The sequence below is a fragment of the Eleginops maclovinus genome, chromosome 9 (genome assembly GCF_036324505.1).
Source record: "Eleginops maclovinus isolate JMC-PN-2008 ecotype Puerto Natales chromosome 9, JC_Emac_rtc_rv5, whole genome shotgun sequence".
Lineage (NCBI taxonomy): Eukaryota > Metazoa > Chordata > Actinopteri > Perciformes > Eleginopidae > Eleginops > Eleginops maclovinus.
The window spans coordinates 12,096,599-12,116,670 of record NC_086357.1 but is presented as its reverse complement, the minus strand read 5'-3'; the positions used below and the strand labels follow the sequence as shown (position 1 = coordinate 12,116,670).

Genomic DNA, 20,072 nt, shown 5'->3' with positions numbered 1-20,072 from the left:
GAGAGAAACAAGGGCATTAATGTGATTAATCAATGTAAAAGTTATCGTGCTCAATGTTAATACCTCAGTGTTTGGTGATATGAAAACTCAAGCATAGTGTTGCAGCCTTTCAATTTGTTTTGGGATGGTTATTTTAGACTGCTTCACTCATCTTTCAAACCCCCTGTCCTTTGTCAAAAATGTACTCTGCTGTCCCCAATAGAGTTTCCACTGTCCTATAAATGAAGACAGGCAATTTTTCATCTCCAAATGTACATCTCTGTAAACTAGTCGCTATTGTCAGTTTCTGAAAATCACAGGTATCTTATGTTTATTTAGGATTAGACTGTACGATGCCCCATCTAGCCACATACAGGATGACTTATTACATCTTCACTTCTTCTCTTCTCTGTGTTTGTTTGCTCCTCTAACAGTTTCTGTGTTGACAAATGCCCACTTTGATTAACTGCAGCTTTTAAAGCTTCCCTGAGATGTTTGCACTTTCTCTGTTGTCTGAAAGCTATTTGACAAAGCTTTGGCCATGTGGTAAAGAATCCTAATTAACCATGACTTCTCCTTTATTGTGATCGAGTACAATCTTACACCAACCTAGGATCATGGTCCAAAACTATAACTACAAGACACATGTTTTTCTTTTTAAACTTTTAATATTATCAGACCATTAGCTGGGGTTTAAATCAAGGTTTATTCAAATTGTTCAAATATTTAAAGCCATTTTTAAATATGGTTTAAGCTTTGGCCACTTGAGATGTAGTATAAAAGTAGCAGCATGTAATTTGAGGGGCCAGGGAGAAGTGATAGCATTCCTCTCATTAGCACAAATCATTACAAGCTATCAGAGCACTTTACTGCTCCACCCCTTCACTGACAGTGCCAGTCAAACTGTGGTGTATCGAGCAGGACCAGGACAGGAGCGGAAAGGAGAAGACCCACTGGGGAAATCAGAAAGGAAGGTGGGGTTGTGAGAGGTTGTGTTCTCCATCAGGGCCTGCCTTTTCTTGCGGTCACGCCTCTGATAGCGGAAGTTAAAGGGTGGTCGTTTAGCTACGGGACCTCCCATCTCTTCAGAGGATGAGGCAAGAGGATCAGCACCTGGTGGTTGCTGTTGCTGATTTGCTAAATCTTCAGCAGACTCACTGGAAGAGGAGGGGAAGGGGTAAGAGGGATTGGCAATAGGAGGTTCATAGGGCACTGGGTCAAAGGGCACAGGGAGAATGGGTGTGGGGTCAAACGGTGGTGGTTCAACAGCAGGGGGCATTGTGGGATCATAGGGAACAGGCAGCAGATCATATCCTGGATCTTCGATCAGAGGTGGGAAGGTTTGCATTTCAGGATCCGGAGAGATTTCGTGACCTTGAGGTTGCACTGGTCTAAGGATATCGACATTCTGCAAACAAGAAGACAAGATCATGCCAAGCTGATATTTGACAAACTCACTCTCACTGGCTGCAAAATACTCCCTGTCACGCAATATTGCATTACAAACCACAGCTCTAAAAAGGAGTGAGAAGACAGCGTAATTATAGCTCAGAACCATACAATTTTGAATCTCATGCGTAAGTTAAACACACACAAGAAAAATGTACATTAGAAGTCACAAGATGACAGAATAATTATATGGCCAGTGGCATTCATTCAGAAAGTTGAATTATCATTTTAAAGGTTGCTTTTGTAACATCTGAAACAAAATACAGAATAAAACATTCTTCCAATCTTGCTGAGGCAGTGGCTTATTACAACCCAACTGCAGTCCCACAGTGTGAAGTGATTGGCATTTCAAATGACATTTTGCTAATTTTTTTTAAACAACATGTTGTTCATTTTTGGAGGTGTAGATGTTTTTTTCTGCTGTGATTAATAATCTCTAGTTCTGCTTTTTCTCCTATTTATTGCATTTAATAATGGTTAAAAATGTGTAGACTTCAAGCCAGGTTTAACATCAAGGTCCACATGTTGACTTACGTTTAATTTGTTTGATAATTTTTGTTAGGGGAAAAGACGAACGCCCTAATAAACTGTAAACATATGTTAGCATCAGTATTTAGAAGAATGGAGTTTGAATTATTATCTGTATGTTTTAGATTTTAACAGTAACTTTAACTTTGGTCTCACTTAAGAAACCTGTTTTGGTTAATCATTCAGGGATAGGATGAGTAACGCATTTTTGATGATAACTAACCCCAAATCCAAAGGATAATCCTTGTAGGTGAAAACCCTTGTTTCTGATTCTGATTGTAAGATTCCTGTACCTTTATTTTAAACATCTCGCAGGACACCTGCACATCAGGGTGGACGTCTCCGTGCACAGATCCTGCACAGAAACCTGCAGTCTGAGGGAAGAGATGAGACATTTTATCAATTTCATTATGATACTGGGTCACAGCAAAAGCAAAAGGATATACCAGGGAGTGTAGAATTATATCAAATAAAGTTATTCATTAAAAAAAGGAAGAGAGAACATGTCAGGCTTCTTTCATAAAATCATCAATAACTGCAGCCTTTTAGTGGTGTCAGTTTTATAATTAGAAAAATGTATCAATCTAGTCTTCAAGTAAAACTCCCAGGAGCTGCTTCAGTGATAGTCAACAATATACTGGCTGATTGATGTGTAATATTATTATTATTATTATTATTATTATTATTATTATTATTATTATTATTACGTTTTCTGAATAACATTAAATTGTGTCATAACAGCGTCAGGATGTCAGGCATAGGGATCCATTTTCTTTAATTAATGGAGCCTCTTCAGACAATGTTGTTCAATCAAATGGTCCAAATCAATGTTTGCACTTGTGCAACCAGGTCTGATTGTGTGACCTTTTCAGTGTTAAACTCATTTAACCTTTGACTTGTCTAATATAGTGTGTTAGTTGTGCTGAGATAGTCTCTTCTTTTCACTCTCTGTGTTGAGTACCTCTGTGTCAGACTCCATTGTTAGTCGCTGGCAGGTGCCTCTTTCTGTCACTCCCTCTGGACACTCTTGGACTATGTACTCCACAAAGCTGGCTTTAACTGGCACAACCTGAATACAAAAGTGATATGGTCAGAAAAGGGTACATTTAAAAAATAAACACATAAAAAGGCAGATACAGAGGGAGCTATGATTGATGTTAAGTAGATGTCATCATTTTGGTTTTAGAGCACCGAAACATTTACCCAAGGGAGGCTATTGAGCCATTTTCTGACCCGAGTAAACTAGTAAGTTTAATATTTTCTTCTCAAACAAAAGGCCGCCCAGACAGTAAAGTTTAAAGTCCCTCAAGTCATTCTCTGCAACCTCAGCCTGTATCATTATGTTATTTGTAGAGCAATAAAGGCACACAGAAGCTCAAAGGTGCACTTTTCCATCTGCCCATGTACACACAGAGATTTACCTTATGTTACAATTCACAACAAACGTAATATTCAACATATTGTTGTGTAATGATATCAACTTTGTCTGTCCAGTCAAAGATTATAACTGTACATGCAGGCGTACCTGTGCTGAAGCTCGGGTGATCTTCTTCACTCCCAGCCCTGCACCCACTGTGGACTGTCTCTTATAGGATTGCAGAGTGGCCCGAGCAGCGTCCACAGCCTGTGGGCTATCTACAGGCAGCAGGAGGGGGCAGGTGGGACAGGTCTGCTGGAGCTTCTCTGGGGGGTCTACGGCACCCAGAAAAGGATAATACAAAAAGCTTTAATAGTTATATCTGCTCTGAAATTACAACTAACAAGGTATTATGAGTGGAATATAATAGGCAGACATGCGTGGGCATTAAATAAAAGCAGTGATTAGATATATTCAGTAAAAGCTGACTATTGAATAAATTATCTTTTGAAACATTCTCTCGTTTATAATTTGATAAAGCCCTTAATGGTACACCAACACAGGTGTTTGAATTCATTTTGCAATTAAAGAAAGAATTACTTACAGCTTTAAGATTCCTCATAAAATTTCAAATCTATTTAAGCTCTTCACAAGTGAAGCTATTCCGAGCCTTTTAAGGAGATATAAAAATAAATATTGAATCTCCGATTGACATTAGGGTGAGACTAATCAACATTTCCATGGCCAACAATTTGATTTGTCATAGTGGGAAATGCACAGGTGTGGCTAATTATATTAATTAAGGCTCAGTTCCATCTATTTGTGCCAGTAAGCCATTATTAATGTTATTAGTTACACCTGTTTATCAAAATGTCTCTTTAAAGGGGAATATTTTCACTGAGAAATACTTTTTTTCTTCTGATCAGCTGTCATAAGAGCTATATTATTAGCACAAATAAAAAATAAAATTATTTGCAAAAACCTTATAATGCTAAAAAGTAATGTTTTAACATACCTGGGACAAGTGTGCAGTCGTAGCTGTACAGATAGGAGTATCCCTCTGGTGTGTGCAGAATGGTGGTATTGCAGTTGCCAGAGATTTGCTGTGAGGAATACAATGAAAATAGAATATAAAATGTCCCAGTTAATGCCACTTAACAGATTTGACCTCATGTGACATAGCAAAACCAATCCAAGTCAAACTGTCTTTAGGATTAGGGGCTACACTGCCGAAGAATTTGTAAAATAATATGTAGAATATATGGGTTAAAATAAGCTCGAATCCAAATCTAAACCATAAATTCAAAAGTAAAGTAATGAATGTGTTCACAACCAAGATTTATAATGCTCTTTGTACAGAGTGGGTTACAGGGACAGTGTGTGTGTGTGTGTGTGTGTGTGTGTGTGTGTGTGTGTGTGTGTGTGTGTGTGTGTGTGTGTGTGTGTGTGTGTGTGTGTGTGTGTGTGTGTGTGTGTGTGTGTGTGTGTTTGTGTCGTACTGTTTCCATGAATGGTCTGACGTCACAGCGTTTCCATGGTTTTGGGCTGCCTATGTGACACTTGGTCTCCAGGACATCCAGGTCCAGGTAATAGACATTGCCTGCTGGGCCCTGACAGGCACAATGCAAACACAGGTAATAAGAGAGGATGTACAAACAATGCTGTGAGCTCAGATTTTCCAAACATGGAGTTATATACCCCACAAATTCTGTTCATGAAATAAATAGAAGTTTTGCAAATATTGAAGTATATATCAGAGGTTCAAATGTATAATAAAACTTCTGTCAAGTACCTCCATGTGTTCATATTTTAAAGGAACCATTTATGAGGCACTGTGTGTGATTCCCTATAACACTTTAGACTTTTTAGCGTTAGCATTAAAAACAAATTACAACAATTTGAGCACTTGTAATGGCAGCCTTTTCAGGTCCTGAAGTTGAAGTGAGCGTCTTAAAACCTGATTTATCCCGCAGTCTGGTCACAATAGCCCTCAGCAGCTGACAGCATGAAGTTCATAAAGCCTGTCATGTAAAGTTTGTCCCAGTGCTCCTGGACTGAAAAGACCTGGACTTTTATTAACTGTTTCTTCAGTCCTGAAGGCTTTTTTCTGGAAAATGAAGAGGCTGGACTCCGATTTCAATATATACAATTCTGTACATCTACACATTCACAGTAACATTTATTATAAACAACATTAACTGATGGCTTGCATTCACAGCGAACAACACATATTTGTTTTTGTTTTTAGTCTGTAATGGTTGTGCACTAATTAAATTGCTGCTATTTTTCAAGTGTTTGTCAGTGGTCTGCAATAAGTATTTAAAGCAGAGTTTATTTTCATTATCGTTTCCCCAGAATGAGAGTAGACACATTGTTAAATGTAAGAGGGTGATTTCTGATTATAATTTTGACTGTGCACAGTCATTTGTGACAGCAAAACACACATCTTCTCAAATAGGATCCCACTGACATGAAGATTGGCCACGGTTGGTTAAATCTATCAACACGAGACTTTGTTTTTACACACGGATGTTTAGTATTTTCAGCGACATGAGGGGAAATAACCTTTCCACCCCTTTTCCTTTGTTCAACATGAACAAATCACCCACTGACAGAATATTACAACAACACCAGGCAGCTTCTCCCACTGGGTATTTGCCTCTTTACTGACCTGAGCGTGCAGGTGGACATTTGCAATGCGGTTGAGGGCAAACTTGTAGCCGTCAGTGCGATCCTCATTGATATAAGTGACAGCCAGACGAGACAGCTTCTCCACTGCTTTGTCATTACAGGGGATTGGAGCAAGTCGGATGGGCGACAGTTCAAAATTCTCGCCATACACACACAGAGTGTGAATAGATAGCAGGGATAATAGCAGTAATAATTTGCAGATGGATTTGTCCATGGTGGCAGCGGCTCCAGACAGGAGCTGAAATACAGAGCCGGTTTAAAGTCAAGTTTGTTCTCTTTTGTTTGCATTTGGTCTCTGCAGTGACTTTTGGAATCACTACAGCACAGAGATGTTGAAATTATGCCAAGGACAAAGTTTATTTGATGTCAGAGGACTGTTATTTGTTATTTTAGCCTTACAAATGTAAGTGTTATGTATACAAAATAAAAATAAACTACTAGTTTAATGCTATTATCCCCATTTACACTATGTGTTGGACCAAGCAATCACACTTATGTTGTAGCTGCACTATAATTATATAACCACAAGGGGTCACTGTGAGTCTGGTCTGCTGTACTGGTAGAAAATCTGGTAGAATTTTTGGTCCACCAGACAGAACTGGGTTAATGATTCTCTGATATCAAGTTAAATAATTTGAGCATTAGACTTGCTGCTGAATTACATCCTTCCACCTCCGATATTTGTGTTTTCAGTCTGTATTGTACAAAAAAAGGCCCCCCCCCCAAAAAAAAAAACATAATTCATATGACTTATCTGACTGTATTTAGTTAAAAAGCAATGGTAAACATCTAAGCTCCAAATATTATGTTGTATACGCAAAACATATATATGGATGAATTTTGAATGAATGGGAATCAGTTGTTATTGTACTGTTTCCGTAATACAAAGCAGCAAACAGATGAACTGGATTCTTATCTGTATAAAGGGTGGGGTTCACACCTTTGGAGCAGTCGGATGATTCCTTTGTTCAAAAGAAGACCAATTAATGTCTGTGATGCCGTTGAGTAAATAGTAGGCAACAAACAATCTATACCTTTGTGTCAACATATTTCATTTTAGGTTTTTTGTCTTTCTTTTTCATTCATGTAGCTTTTTTGTGAACGCCATACATTGTTAACAATCTTGTCTGTGGACACATGAAGAAGATAAAAAATATATTTTTTACCAGAGATATATTAGCAGCGTGGCTACAGGTATGGTATGTTGGTTGGTTGGTCAGTCCATACCCTTTTCGAGACTGGAACCAGATGGATTTTTGCAACAGTTATTTATTATCCCTGCAGGATACAATGTAATGATTTGGGTAATCCCCCCTTTTTCCCTCAGGAATCACCATCAGTTTTCATTTGTCTGACAAAATACCTTAGCATCTATTATATAGAACATAACATCTTGTACACACATTCAGTTCCCTGAAGATGAGTCCTGACATTTCCCCTGTTTTGACATGTCACATGATCACTCAAAATATCCATCTTGTCATGCTTTGAGCAAAGATGTTCTATAACTGAAGATGATGGATTATTACAAGTGGCGCCAAAGGTATAGTAAATGGAGAGCATTTACAGTATATAACACTTTATCCAGTCTTTATGACTCCTTAAAGTGCTTTTTCAAAAGTAGGGGCTGCCATGCAAGGTTCCAGCTGCTCAAGGAAGCTAATATTCGCACATACATTCACACATGCTATCTGGAGTATCTTACCCAGGGATACATCACCATGATGACTGCAGGGGCCGGGATCAAACCCATAGCCTTCTGATTGGAAGCAAGCACACTACCCCGACCACAGTTTCCCATATATACAGTAGGTATAAACTTGCTATTAAACATATGTGATGCAGATACAGGGGCACATTTTCTGTGCCCTTAAATCTATTGTTGTCAATGCAGATCAACCGACCAAATACCTTCAATTTTAATGACTTCCCCGTTGACCTCAGACTTTCTGAAAGCGCTAACTAGTACAGTTTAACATGCTGATGTTAGCAATTGGCTCAAATCACTGTACAGCCTCAGAGGGCAGTTAGCATATCAGTAGACTCTACCTTGTTTAAGTTGTTCCAAATTGCTATTCAGGTTTAACTCATGTAACTCCAACTCAGGGTAAACACAGGTTGTTGTGATGTATGTAAGCATATTCAATTGTGGTTTTAGTGGTAAAATATTTAACACAAAATTAGTAGTGGGTTCCTATTGAAAGCATCTATCCAGGGATGAATCATTTTTCCCGTTTCAAATATTCACTGAACCAGGTTCAGCTCTCAACAGGAGCTGGAGGAGGGAGAGAAAGATTGAGACTCACTCAGCAGAACAAATTCTACTAATATCAGAGGAAGAAAAAAGAGCCGCCTCAATGTTGTGTGTGTGTCTTTTTGAATGTGAGTTTGTGGGTGTGCTTCCGTACAAGATAATGTGCACCAGTGTTTGTCTGTGTGCACATTTGACCGTGCAGAGCCATGATTGCATGCGTCAGTGTTACCGGCAGCTACTTGTGTTGCAGCAGAAAGCAGAAGGAGTCTGTGGGGGAGAGATAAGGATGGTGAGGCTGCTCCAAGGACTCGCTCTACCAGCACAACGCCAGACCCAAGTTAGACAAACCTCCTTTGATGTGAGCACAGAGTAATCTCCCCTTCTGCTCAGTGCGAAGAGATGCCACGCTGTAGTGATGCCCAGGCCCAGATAGGATGGGGCTGCTGCCACTGGGGCTCCTGCTGTTCAGGATCGTGTGTGATGGGCCCTGGGTGAGAAGAGAAGATAACATTTCCGTTTGACGTGCTCTAAAAAGCAGTCTGAAAGGAGTCATCGAAGTTTCTTTTAGTGGAAAGTTTCACTCTGACATGGTCTTAATGGTTTTTCAGGGGAGTTCATTATTGGTATTGTTTTTCAGTGGAGAGTTTCTATGCCTAAATGCCGTTTCACAGATATTCTCACCTTGCCAAGAACACATTTCTGGGGGAAATGCTGGCAGAACTGTCCTGAATCATCCCCTGCCAGTAGGAGAGGAAAAGAAATGGTTTCTGTGCTGTACTGCATATTAAGGAAAAAAAGACACGCCTAATGCTATTCCTCCTGTTTTCCTTTCTAATCACATTCTACCTGGGATTTGTATGTCTGCATCAGAGTGTTCACATGTTGCCTTTTATCTTTACTTTGTCCATCTCGCACAGATACGTGTGAATGAATTGAGGAAAATTACAGGATGGCAGCCAACCTTTATCTTTTGGAAATGTTCCTCTTGTATTCACACACACACTATCTTTGCCATTGTTTTCTCTTTTGCAGTATATATATATATATCTTTCTCCTTTTACTGTTTCTGTTTCTTTCTTTCGTAAGATGCTGCTGGGATTTCTTTTTGATCTTATTGGTCACATTGAAAAAGAAAGACATAAGGATGGAGAGAGAGTAGGAAGAGGGATAATTCCCTCATTTAATTGGTTTCAAACTTTTTCTCCCCTGGAGGAGCTGCTTCCTGCACTGTTGTGGCCAAAACATGGACACTGATGCTAAACCCATTAAATTTCACTGTAATTGGTCAAGCTGTGAGCTCACGCTAACAAAGCTTTCACAGTTGACTGGCATTCTCTGAAGCAGTGGTCACAAATCCCTATCATTTTGCTTGGATAAAGTCGTCAGGTTTAAACTCTTAATTTCCACACTGTGTTCAGATTCTCTCACTGCAGCTGCAATAAATGAGCATGGGAGCCACATTGAACATTAGCTGTATGAGGATATATATGAGGAGTTATTTATATACAGGATTTGTATGCCTGTATTGTTATTGGGAGGGGAGAAAAAAGAATACTCTCTAAAACGTTGACATTTCAATGTACATTTTAGCTTCAAACAATGGTTTTATTTGTAATTATCTGTGATACCTTTGTATTTTAACATGTATAGGTTCAAGATTCAAATACCCTAGCATGCATTGAACAGTTGAGGAAAAGCTGTAATTTTCCTTTTTTAAATGTAACCTATAATAGAGGATTGTGTTAAATCATGCTATTTTATTCAATTCTTCTTCTTTATGTTGCACTGTATTCTATTTAAATCTAAAGGCTGCATGTGCTAGGAACTGGCTTATTTGTTCCTGCTGAAACGTTCCTGCATGCAGACAGATACATAGAGACCTCTTTGATTTAAATTTCAAAGCAAAGCGGCATAAAATGGTAAACAATAAGCTAAAGAGGATATGAAATTGGGCGAGTACTCTCTGTGGCTTTGTAAATCTGAGACCGTTTTTCACTACATAGTCATTTGATTCACTGTTAAAATAAAAATAAAAATTGAGCACTCCAGCTTTCATGTTTTTTGCTTGTCATTTAAACCGTTTTGCGTACTGTAGTACAAATTGAGATGCATTGCACAGTAAATGACAATCAAAGCATAGTTCCATCATATTGAGTCACAGAGAGAGAAAAATAGTGGAGAGCATAGTCACATCAGAGTGTGTTATAGAAACCCAGAGTTGGGATGATGATGCACACAGTGAGAGAGACTGGCTCAATCACTGAATGTGATTGAAGTACCATGTGTGGTACTCCAAAGTCTGGCCCTCACGATGCATTGCCCACTCCTCATTTTACCTCCTTGGTCAACTCTAACATGTATCACAACCAATCACCTGCTACCCACTACCTGGCTGGACATCAGTGCCAGCTATGCTGACAAAAAGATAATTATTTGACAGTATTATTGTGGCTATTTGGAGCATGTCCTAACCTCTATCTGCTATATTGCAGGCTTATGTACGCATACATTTAGAATATTCTCAAATGTGTTGGGTTTTTTATGATATGTGTGTGAAAGAAAGAAAGAAAGAAAGAAAGAAAGAAAGAAAGAAAGAAAGAAAGAAAGAGAGGGGTTAGGGAGAAGTCACTGAGTCAATGCATGACCTTGCCTAACCACTGGTTATCAAACTCATGACAACTAAAACTTTTTCAGCCCTAAAGCCTATTTATACACCCATACAGGCCGCTTTGATGTCGGCACTTAAAAGCACCACTTACTCACCCCGGAGGAAGAGCCTGGCACACAGAGGATGCTCTGGATGTCTCAGCCTGTGTATGTGTGTGTGTGTGTGTGTGTGTGTGTGTGTGTGTGTGTGTGTGTGTGTGTGTGTGTGTGTGTGTGTGTGTGTGTGTGTGTGTGTGTGTGTGTGTGTGCGTGTGCATGCGTGCGTGCGTGTGTGTGTATGTGTGTTGTGCACTCACCATCCGTTATTAGCTTCATGATGACTAACCGTTTTTTTACTTTCGTATTTCTAGACTTTCTTCCCTTCTATGTTCATCTGCTCAAACGCCTGAACGTCTGCAGTCTTTGTTTCGTGGTGGGATGTTTTTTTAAAAGCTTTCACACATTAAAAGGACATTTAAGCATCTCATTAAAAATATGTCTTCCGTTTGAATCCAAATCTGTAGTCCTAGCATTAAGTTGGGGGGGGGGTAGAGTATTAAACAGTACCTGTGTCTATTCTGTCAACAAACCACTGATCTGATAGCCTACCTTGTATTTCTCAGACTGCCTGATATACCACAGAGTTGGGATGTATTTGGCAGCATGCCATTTCAATTATCTTTTGCTTTCACTTACTCTGGAGTAATCTTTTAATCTCACTGCTATCCACCTTAGTCTCAGCCCGGCCTTAGAAAATCACTTAGCCTTTTTTTTCTCACTTTTTAATGTCCACCAAATATTGAATATTTTATTTGGTTCTCATTATGTTTGTGCGTCTTGCAGCAGCATTCTCCTGTGCTGAAGACTGTTGTTGTAATATCCTGTTACACATGGATTAAAACAATCCAGTTTTGATGTTATATATAATGGCAAAACAGTGATTTACTTGAACCAGGTTCGTACAAGCCTTTAAATATTGTTTTCCAAGATTTGATTTCTAAGCTTCTAAAACTGAATTAGAAGGGTTATATTTTACATTTTAAATATTCTAAAACAATCAGAGGAATAATCAGCAATGAACAGTGATTACACGGAGCCCCCACAGGCAATAATTGTGATTTGAGATATTTGGCATTTTAAATAATATTGACAGTAATGATGAACAGTCATCCATCTGTCTATTTATTAAAATGTTCACTTTAAAAGTAGCGCAAAGGAACACACTTCAATTTTGTTTCACACTTTCTTTATATTTTGTGATGCACATTGGTTGAAACACATGCAAATGATGCAGTTACAGTACATGTGTTCCACCTATTTTACTCTCTTACAGGCTTTGGAAGGGTACCAAAGAAAAGTATCATTCTGTGGTGTGCCCCTGTAATTTCAGCCAATAGTAAATGAAGACCCCCTAGAGTGCCTGTTTAAGGCACAACATCAGGTCATCAAAATTGTCAGACGGTGCTTTGGTGTAAAGTCACTCTTTATATCATTATGTCATCGATTGTATTCATGCTAAACAGAAACTAATAAGTTATATTGTGAGGAAGTAATGACTTCCTGTCTGAAGCTATAACATCCAACACGTCACCGGAATTCAAGATCACTCGCTGTCTTCAGTTGAATTTCACCTTTCCTTCACTTCAGCTGGATTGATTCTGGTTAGACGTTTGAATGAAGATGACTGGTTAGGGTCAATTAAAAAAACCCGACACCACACCCACACAGTCTGTCTCTGACTACCACTCTGCTTGTCTGCCTCTGAATAACTATCTGCCTGATTGCTCTCTCTCTCTCTCTCTCTCTCTACCATATCTGTTTTTCCAACAGAAAGGGAATGAGGAAGTGTGAAAAGCCCATGCAAAGACAGCAACCCAAGGACATGCAAACCAGAGAAGGACTGAAACATGAAAGTGTGTCAGCACATGTGTGCATGACGGGTTGTGTGTGTGTGTGTGTGTGTGAGTGGGCGCATGAAGTTATTGGAGTGAAATTGCGCGTGTTACGTGTCATTCTCCTCTCTCCAGTTTTCTACCTGTCTGATTCTCTTCACTTTAATGGATAAGACCCTCAGCCTGACAGTGTTATAAAGCATGGCATGTGTGTAATATTAAAACAGTCTTTTAGAGTAAATGGGGCTGATATAAATATTCCCAAGTTCATACACACAATCTCCAAATATAGGACAAATTCACATTTATATGTAGCATTTGCACATCGCATTTCAGAGCCAAACATGAAATCCATTTTAAGGTGTGTGTGAACACTTGCCATGGTACCGCTATAGTGGTTGTCCCAAGTCAGTGTGCACACGAGTGGCATGCAGGGGACATGATGATGTAGTCATTTCAACATTTTAATCATAGATGTTTCAACACTTTAATACTGTAGGAGAGGAAATGGAGAGTTGTGCCCTCTGCCAATGACATTAAGCATTTATGGATAAGAAAAACACTCCACGCACTACACACATGCACACTCCAGTGGCTCCTGAGAGGAACAGTTCTACAGCTTTATCAACCCTGAAATGGGAAGCGGTTTTGAGGTATTAAAAAGGCATACGTGACTGTGGCAAGCAGGCAGAGGCGAGTAGGTCCTTGGGGTGAACAGGGTAATCCTAATCAACTCTGCCATGTAACATGATTCTGGCTCAGGGATGAGCCTCCCGTTGCTTAATGCCCACATGGAAAATGGAGCTAGCTGACTGCTGGACAAATCACTGAAATAATGCCAAGTAGCAGAAGAGAGTTCCAATGTACCTATTTCAGTCCATCATGTAATAATTACTTAAAGGTGCCATAGAATGGAAAACTGTATTTACCTTGGCATAGTTGAATAAGGAGTTCGGCACATTGAACTGACATACACTGCAAAAAGCATTAATCTTATAACAAGAAAAGAAATATGTGATTTGAGTTTATACAGACTTGAAACAAGTGTAATAATCTGCCAGTGCAGTGAGATAATTAGACTTATTAAGAATTCTTAAATAAGAATAATAATTCTTGAAATAAGGATTCTGGAAATAAGAATAAGAATTCTTAAAATAAGAAATATATGGATGGTAGAAAAGTGGCAAATGTCCTGAAGTAAGCAGAAAAACACTTATTCCATGCACAGGTATAAGCCAAATATACTCAAAACAAGTTGTCAAATTTTCTTTTACCATTTGTTTATTTCTGAATTCAAGTACAGAGATCTCAAAACAAGAACCTAGAAACCATCCAATAGCATGCATTTTACAAAACGTATGAATTAACCATGACGATCATTTTAAACTTAAATTATAACATTGAAAACCACTCAACATTACTTTGTGTTAGATAACCAAAAATGAAGAATTATTGCAACTTTGTTTTTGTACATGAGTTGTTTTCTGGGATGTTATTCTCTCCCAACCTCGACAGACATCGCAGGTGAGCATTGTAGAAACAGGTTGGGAACCTAACTACCACCAAGATCTACTCCCCAATAAAAGCTTTCCACTCAGCCAAGGCTTTTTTGTATGAGGCTGTGGCGTCTCGGTCATGGATAGTGTCCTTCAATATTTCTGTTTGAATAACAGAAAGGATGGTTGCAACACACTTCGGATAAGTGAGATGTATTGTGTAGTAATAGGCCATTAGATATAGCAAACCCTCATGCAGGTCTTGCTTGGCAAATGTAGTGATGCGAGTGGTTCCTATGGCGACAAGGCAGTTGGAGTCATCAACAAGTAAGACAGGGCTGGACAGAGATCTCTTCTGGAGGTAGAGGGCGGCATCTTCTGTAGGCTAAAGGAGATAGCAAAACTCTGATAAACATCCATAACATAGAACTACTAAAGCAGACCCTCTACTACCATTATGTATATATTGCATCTATGATTGAAGTTATAATGCTTTGCATGTATTATGTGAATCCAAAGACAGCACCATTTTATGTACTAATGAAAATACAAAAACATGTCTTCCAATAAAATAATGAAAACAAATTGCTTAACCTCCTGCTGAAAGCTGGATTACATGACCAGCAGTAAAACAGCTCTGCACTGATGTGCCGATTTCTTCCAATGGAGGGAACGGTGCCAACAAGCTCCAAATTGCCACAGTGCTTACACTTAAAGTGAAATTATTTCAACTTTACTATCAATTGCCGCTGAGAGAATGTCCTTTTATGACAAGGCAGCTTAAAAAACAGCAACATATTTTGTTAAATGTTGTCCTAATTGTGAAAAGCGACTCCATTATAGTAGGGCTGGGCGATAAATCGATTTTATCGATTAACTCGAGTGTGTAGTTCACGTCGACTTGTTTAAATGAAAATCGGTTTTCTCTTCAACATCCGCCAACGCTTCCCTCTGGGATCCCGTAGTTCGGAATGGGCTCAGCCCTCCCCCCGCACAGTGCGAGCATTTACCAAATAGAGTGATACACAAACAACATGGCAACGAGCCGGGAAGAACTTGTTCCAAAGAAAGGCACGGTGTCATCCGTTATTTGGAATTGGTTTGCGTTCGCGAGGTCAGATTTAGGCCAGACAACACCCCGCTGCAAAGTATGTTTGGAGTATGTTGCTAGCAAAGGCAGCAGTACGACAAACTTACTGCAGCACCTCAAACAAAAGCATCCTGCCGAATGGGAGAAATGTTGCGCGCAGCGGAATGAAAAAGACCGCGGCACCACAAGCACCTCACGCACAGCCGCCAAAATACAGTCCACCGTAACACAAACATTTGAGGCAATGAGGCAAAACTATTTCTCACGTTGACCACGCAAGTGCGCGAGTCGTTTATTTCTGTGAATGTAATAACTCGAGTTAAAGAAAGCGCTGTCCACAAAACCGGCATGGAGCAAAGCATAACGCTCGTCTTAAAGGGGCCGTGGTCACTTAACAGCTAAACGTACAACATCACGACTGTGCATGTAAAACATGAAACACAACACACTGAAAGATGATGGTGAATTATGAATCTCACATTCAATCAAAATATATATTTTTTTGGAACAATTACTTTGTCATCTGCATATGAATTGGGGGGGGGGGGGAGAGAAGAGAGAGAGAGAAAATGATTTAAATCGTAAATCGATTTTTTGTGAAAAAAATCGGGGATTTTTTTTTGTTGGCCATATCGCCCAGCCCTACATTATAGACGTAAAAAGGATAAAGCATGGAAGTAAATGGCTTTATAGACACAAGTAAAAAAACATCCAAGATTTGAATGTGACACAATAGCTCACCTGAAGAACATGTATCAATGCCTCACTGGCATGTCCCAATTTCTTAGGCGATGCAGCTAGTGAAGGAAAGAGTGTAGGGAGTGCCTTGAACAAGGCAATCGAGAATTCCACTATGAGAAGAGAGAAGAGAAAGCGAACAGATGGATGGAAAGACAGACACTGTATTAACTGTTTTAGCTCACACAATCTGTATTAACATAACTACAGTTTAGACACATGAAACAAAGGATAATGCATATAAAGTCATATAAATATATAACTGACTTAAGGTCAAAGTTATTCAAGTTTAGGAGACATACATACCAGAGGCGGCTGGTCCATAGGGGGCGCTGGGGCTCTGCCCCACCAGCTGTTGAGGGGAAAAAATATTTTTTGCATATTTTTTTTTAAATCAATGTCAGTTTTACTTAATAGTGTGTGTGCCTACATGCAATTTAAATCATTTAAACAACATTTCCACCAACTAACACTCATTAAACAGTGAATTTCCACTGACAGACAGTGTATCATTCTCTCATGTGGCAATCGGCAAAGTGCCCCTGACCAGCAGCTAAACAGCCAATCCGGTTATGGTTGCTAGGGGGAAATTATGAATAATTGGCCTATCAACGTCGCCAAATTTAACGCCGGTGGGGCGCTGGAAATTTAGCCCCAACTGCTACGTAAAATGCGTGAAGGTTTAGGATTGCTGTAGCTACATAAGGAGCCAGTGATAATAGGAAAGTTCTGTTTCATTCTCTCTTCTCAACCCACACTCACTCATTCACTCACTCACTGTTGATTTGTATAGATTCAGCTGAAATCATACCCTTGTTGTTAATTTATCCCTTGATTGTATTGTAAAGTATTTGATAGCATAAAGTCTAATATAGCTGTAAATTGTTACTTTTTCTGTGAAGCTGGAAACTGTGAAATTAAATTATTATTGTGGAACTGTAGTCATTTTCCGACTGTTCATTTGAATGCTTATGCTAGATTAGGCAGGGAAATCTGTTGGCACACTAGCCCCACCAAGATTTTTTTTCACCAGCCGCCACTGATGCATACATACATTTACTGTTTTGAGTGTATAAATGTGTTCCAATCTGAAGGTTACCACTTAGTTACCATTTTGACTGCGTAATGGAAGTTGTGGGACCAGTGAACACATCATGATGCAAATAAAAGTTATACATGTCGTTTTTAATTCATTATTTAATAAACGTACCACTATACTTGTGTAGAAAAGCAACTGACAATTTTAGTGTATTAATTCAGCAGTCTGTAATGATTTGCTAACCCGAACGACAACGTTAGCATCGCCGCTAGCTAGCTAACAAGCTAGCTAGCTAACAGCGCTAGCTAACTAGTAGCGCTAGCTAGCTAGCGTTAAAAATTCAATGAATGTTATGTCTGTTAGCTAGCTAGTTAACAGACATAACATTAATTGAATTTTTAACCCAGCAACATTGGTACCGTGACAAATTAATGCGCTTTTATTATAATATGAATACACACCTTCTCTCAATGTGTGACCTTCTTCTCTTCTCTTCTTCTGTGACCTTCTCTTCTTTCTAACCTCGTGAACTTGCTACTTGACAATGATACAGTAGTGGGTTGAACTCCTCCTCTGACAAATAATAATCTGGGTAAATAGGGATGATAAAATTAAGCATTTGAGGAAAAAAAGGTGACGATAGTGTTTGTAATTGCTAATACATATGCTTTTTGTATTTTTCATATCGCAGCACATACTAAAGAGGATATAACAGAGACACCCCCCCCCATTGCTAATATGGTTTGACCCAACCAACGCGCCAAAGCCAGCCCGCCAGGAAGTATTGCAGAACTAGGAGATATTACAGTACTGGCACGGGCTGTGGATCAAGTTTACCTTTAGCAGATGTTTTGTCTGTCACATCAATCTGTCAGCTTCCATCTCCCCTCAGTTCAGAAGGTTTTGAAGAACATGGCGTATTGGCGGTGTGTGATTTGCTTAGTTTTTTGTGCATTAACATTGAAGTCTCTGCTGAGCCATATTAACAAGGCACATGGCCGCAGTCCAGATTTCCGTGTTATATGCGGAATTAATGGATGTACCGAAGAATAGAGTTTTCAACTCGTTCTACTACCACATCAGACGTAGACATGCTCTTGTATTTGGAAAATGGAAGCCCGCCTTCTGGGTTGATGACAACTGCATCCGAACCATCTAGAGTTGGACTTGAACATTTTGATATGCTCATTTTTTCTGGTTGTGCCACTGCAACACCAGGGATGCAAAGGACCAACAGTCAAATCAGCACATGTGTCCCTTCACAGAGAGTCATTCAGGGAGTACGTGCAGCTTGAGGGTGTTGCACCCATGGAAATTAAGTGTGTGTTAAAATACCTTATTCTGTCAGGACAAATGGAGTTGGACATTTTCAATTCAGCCATGCAGAGTTTTCCTTTTTCATCTATTGATGTACGAGACAAGCCCTGTCCTGTCAGTGTCAATACCTTGTCATCTAATGATAACAAACTTAAACAGTCTTCTGGGCAAATGCTGATATTGTTAAAGATCATGCCTTTTCTGTTGAAATATATGAAGGGAAATATTTACGTTAAGTTTATTTTGGAATTAATTGAGATAGTTCTAATAGTTTTTGCGCCTGTCATATCTCTGCAAACTGTATTAAGACTTAAACAAATGATTGAGCAGCATCTAAAACAGTTTAAGCAACTTTTTCCTGACAAAAATCTAACGCCTAAGCAACATTACATGTTGCATCTCCCTACCCAAATTCTTTCTCTGGGTCCTTTGACAAGGCATACAGTGGGGCAAAAAAGTATTTAGTCAGCCACCAATTGTGCAAGTTCTCCCATTTAAAAAGATGAGAGAGGCCTGTAATTTTTATCATAGGTACACTTCAACTATGAGAGACAGAATGAGAAAAAAAAATCCAGGAAATCACATTGTAGGATTTTTAATGAATTAATTGTAAATTCCTCTGTAAAATAAGTATTTGGTCACCTACAAACAAGCAAGATTTCTGGCTCTCACAGACCTGTAACTTCTTCTTTAAGAGGCTCCTCTGTCCTCCACTCGTTACCTGTATTAATGGCACCTTTTTGAACTCGTTATCAGTATAAAACACACCTGTCCATAACCTCAAACAGTCATACTCCAAACTCCACTATGGCCAAGACCAAAGAGCTGTCAAAGGAGACCAGAGACAAAATTGTAGACCTGCACCAGGCTGGGAAAACTGAATCTGCAATAGGTAAGCAGCTTGGTGTGAAGAAATCAACTGTGGGAGCAATTATTAGAAAATGGAAGACATACAAGACCACTGCTAATCTCCCTCGATCTGGGGCTCCACGCAAGATCTCACCCCGTGGGGTCAAAATGATCACAAGAACGGTGAGCAAAAATCCCAGAACCACACGGGGGGACCTAGTGAATGACCTGCAGAGAGCTGGGACCAAAGTAACAGAGGCTACCATCAGTAACACACTACGCCGCCAGGGACTTAAATCCTGCAGTTCCAGACGTGTCCCCCTGCTTAAGCCAGTACATGTCCAGGCCCGTCTGAAGTTTGTTAGAGGGCATTTGGATGATCCAGAAGAGGATTGGGAGAATGTCATATGGTCAGATGAAACCAAAATAGAACTTTTTGGTAAAAACTCAACTCGTCGTGTTTGGAGGAGAAAGAATGCAGAGTTGCATCCAAAGAACACCATACCTACTGTGAAGCATGGGGGTGGAAACATCATGCTTTGGGGCTGTTTTTCTGCAAAGGGACCAGGACGACTGATCCGTGTAAAGGAAAGAATGAATGGGGCCATGTATCGTGAGATTTTGAGTGAAAACCTCCTTCCATCAGCAAGGGCACTGAAGATGAAGCGTGGCTTGGTCTTTCAGCATGACAATGATCCCAAACACACCGCCAGGGCAACGAAGGAGTGGCTTCGTAAGAAGCATTTC

The 20,072-nt window shown here is 39.5% G+C and overlaps 1 protein-coding gene and 1 long non-coding RNA gene across 2 annotated transcripts; both read right to left on the bottom strand.

Moving 5' to 3' along the window:
• Window positions 1-666: 666 nt before the first annotated feature.
• On the bottom strand, window positions 667-6,286 carry si:ch211-262h13.5 (uncharacterized protein LOC571127 homolog). Its single transcript, XM_063891781.1, has 7 exons — window positions 5,985-6,286; window positions 4,813-4,923; window positions 4,329-4,416; window positions 3,482-3,648; window positions 2,918-3,025; window positions 2,250-2,330; window positions 667-1,387 (listed from the first exon to the last, which is right to left on the bottom strand). Exons 1-7 carry the CDS (start codon window positions 6,216-6,218, stop codon window positions 878-880), a joined length of 1,299 nt encoding a protein of 432 aa, XP_063747851.1. The 5' UTR covers window positions 6,219-6,286; the 3' UTR covers window positions 667-877.
• A 7,844-nt stretch (window positions 6,287-14,130) lies between these two features.
• On the bottom strand, window positions 14,131-16,474 carry LOC134869060 (uncharacterized). The gene is made up of 3 exons (XR_010166379.1): window positions 16,427-16,474; window positions 16,124-16,233; window positions 14,131-14,677 (listed from the first exon to the last, which is right to left on the bottom strand). It is a non-coding gene; the product is annotated as an uncharacterized LOC134869060 (long non-coding RNA).
• Between the last annotated feature and the right edge of the window lie 3,598 nt (window positions 16,475-20,072).

Bases quoted from the DNA above. Each gene is read 5' to 3' on its own strand.
- si:ch211-262h13.5 (XM_063891781.1), bottom strand. From the start codon at position 6,218: ATGGACAAATCCATCTGCAAATTATTACTGCTATTATCCCTGCTATCT. The intron at 4,417-4,812 runs GTACGACACAAA...TATTCCTCACAG, and splicing joins TCAGACCATTCATGGAAACA to CAAATCTCTGGCAACTGCAA. The intron at 1,388-2,249 runs GTACAGGAATCT...TCTTGTTTGCAG, and splicing joins GCGAGATGTTTAAAATAAAG to AATGTCGATATCCTTAGACC.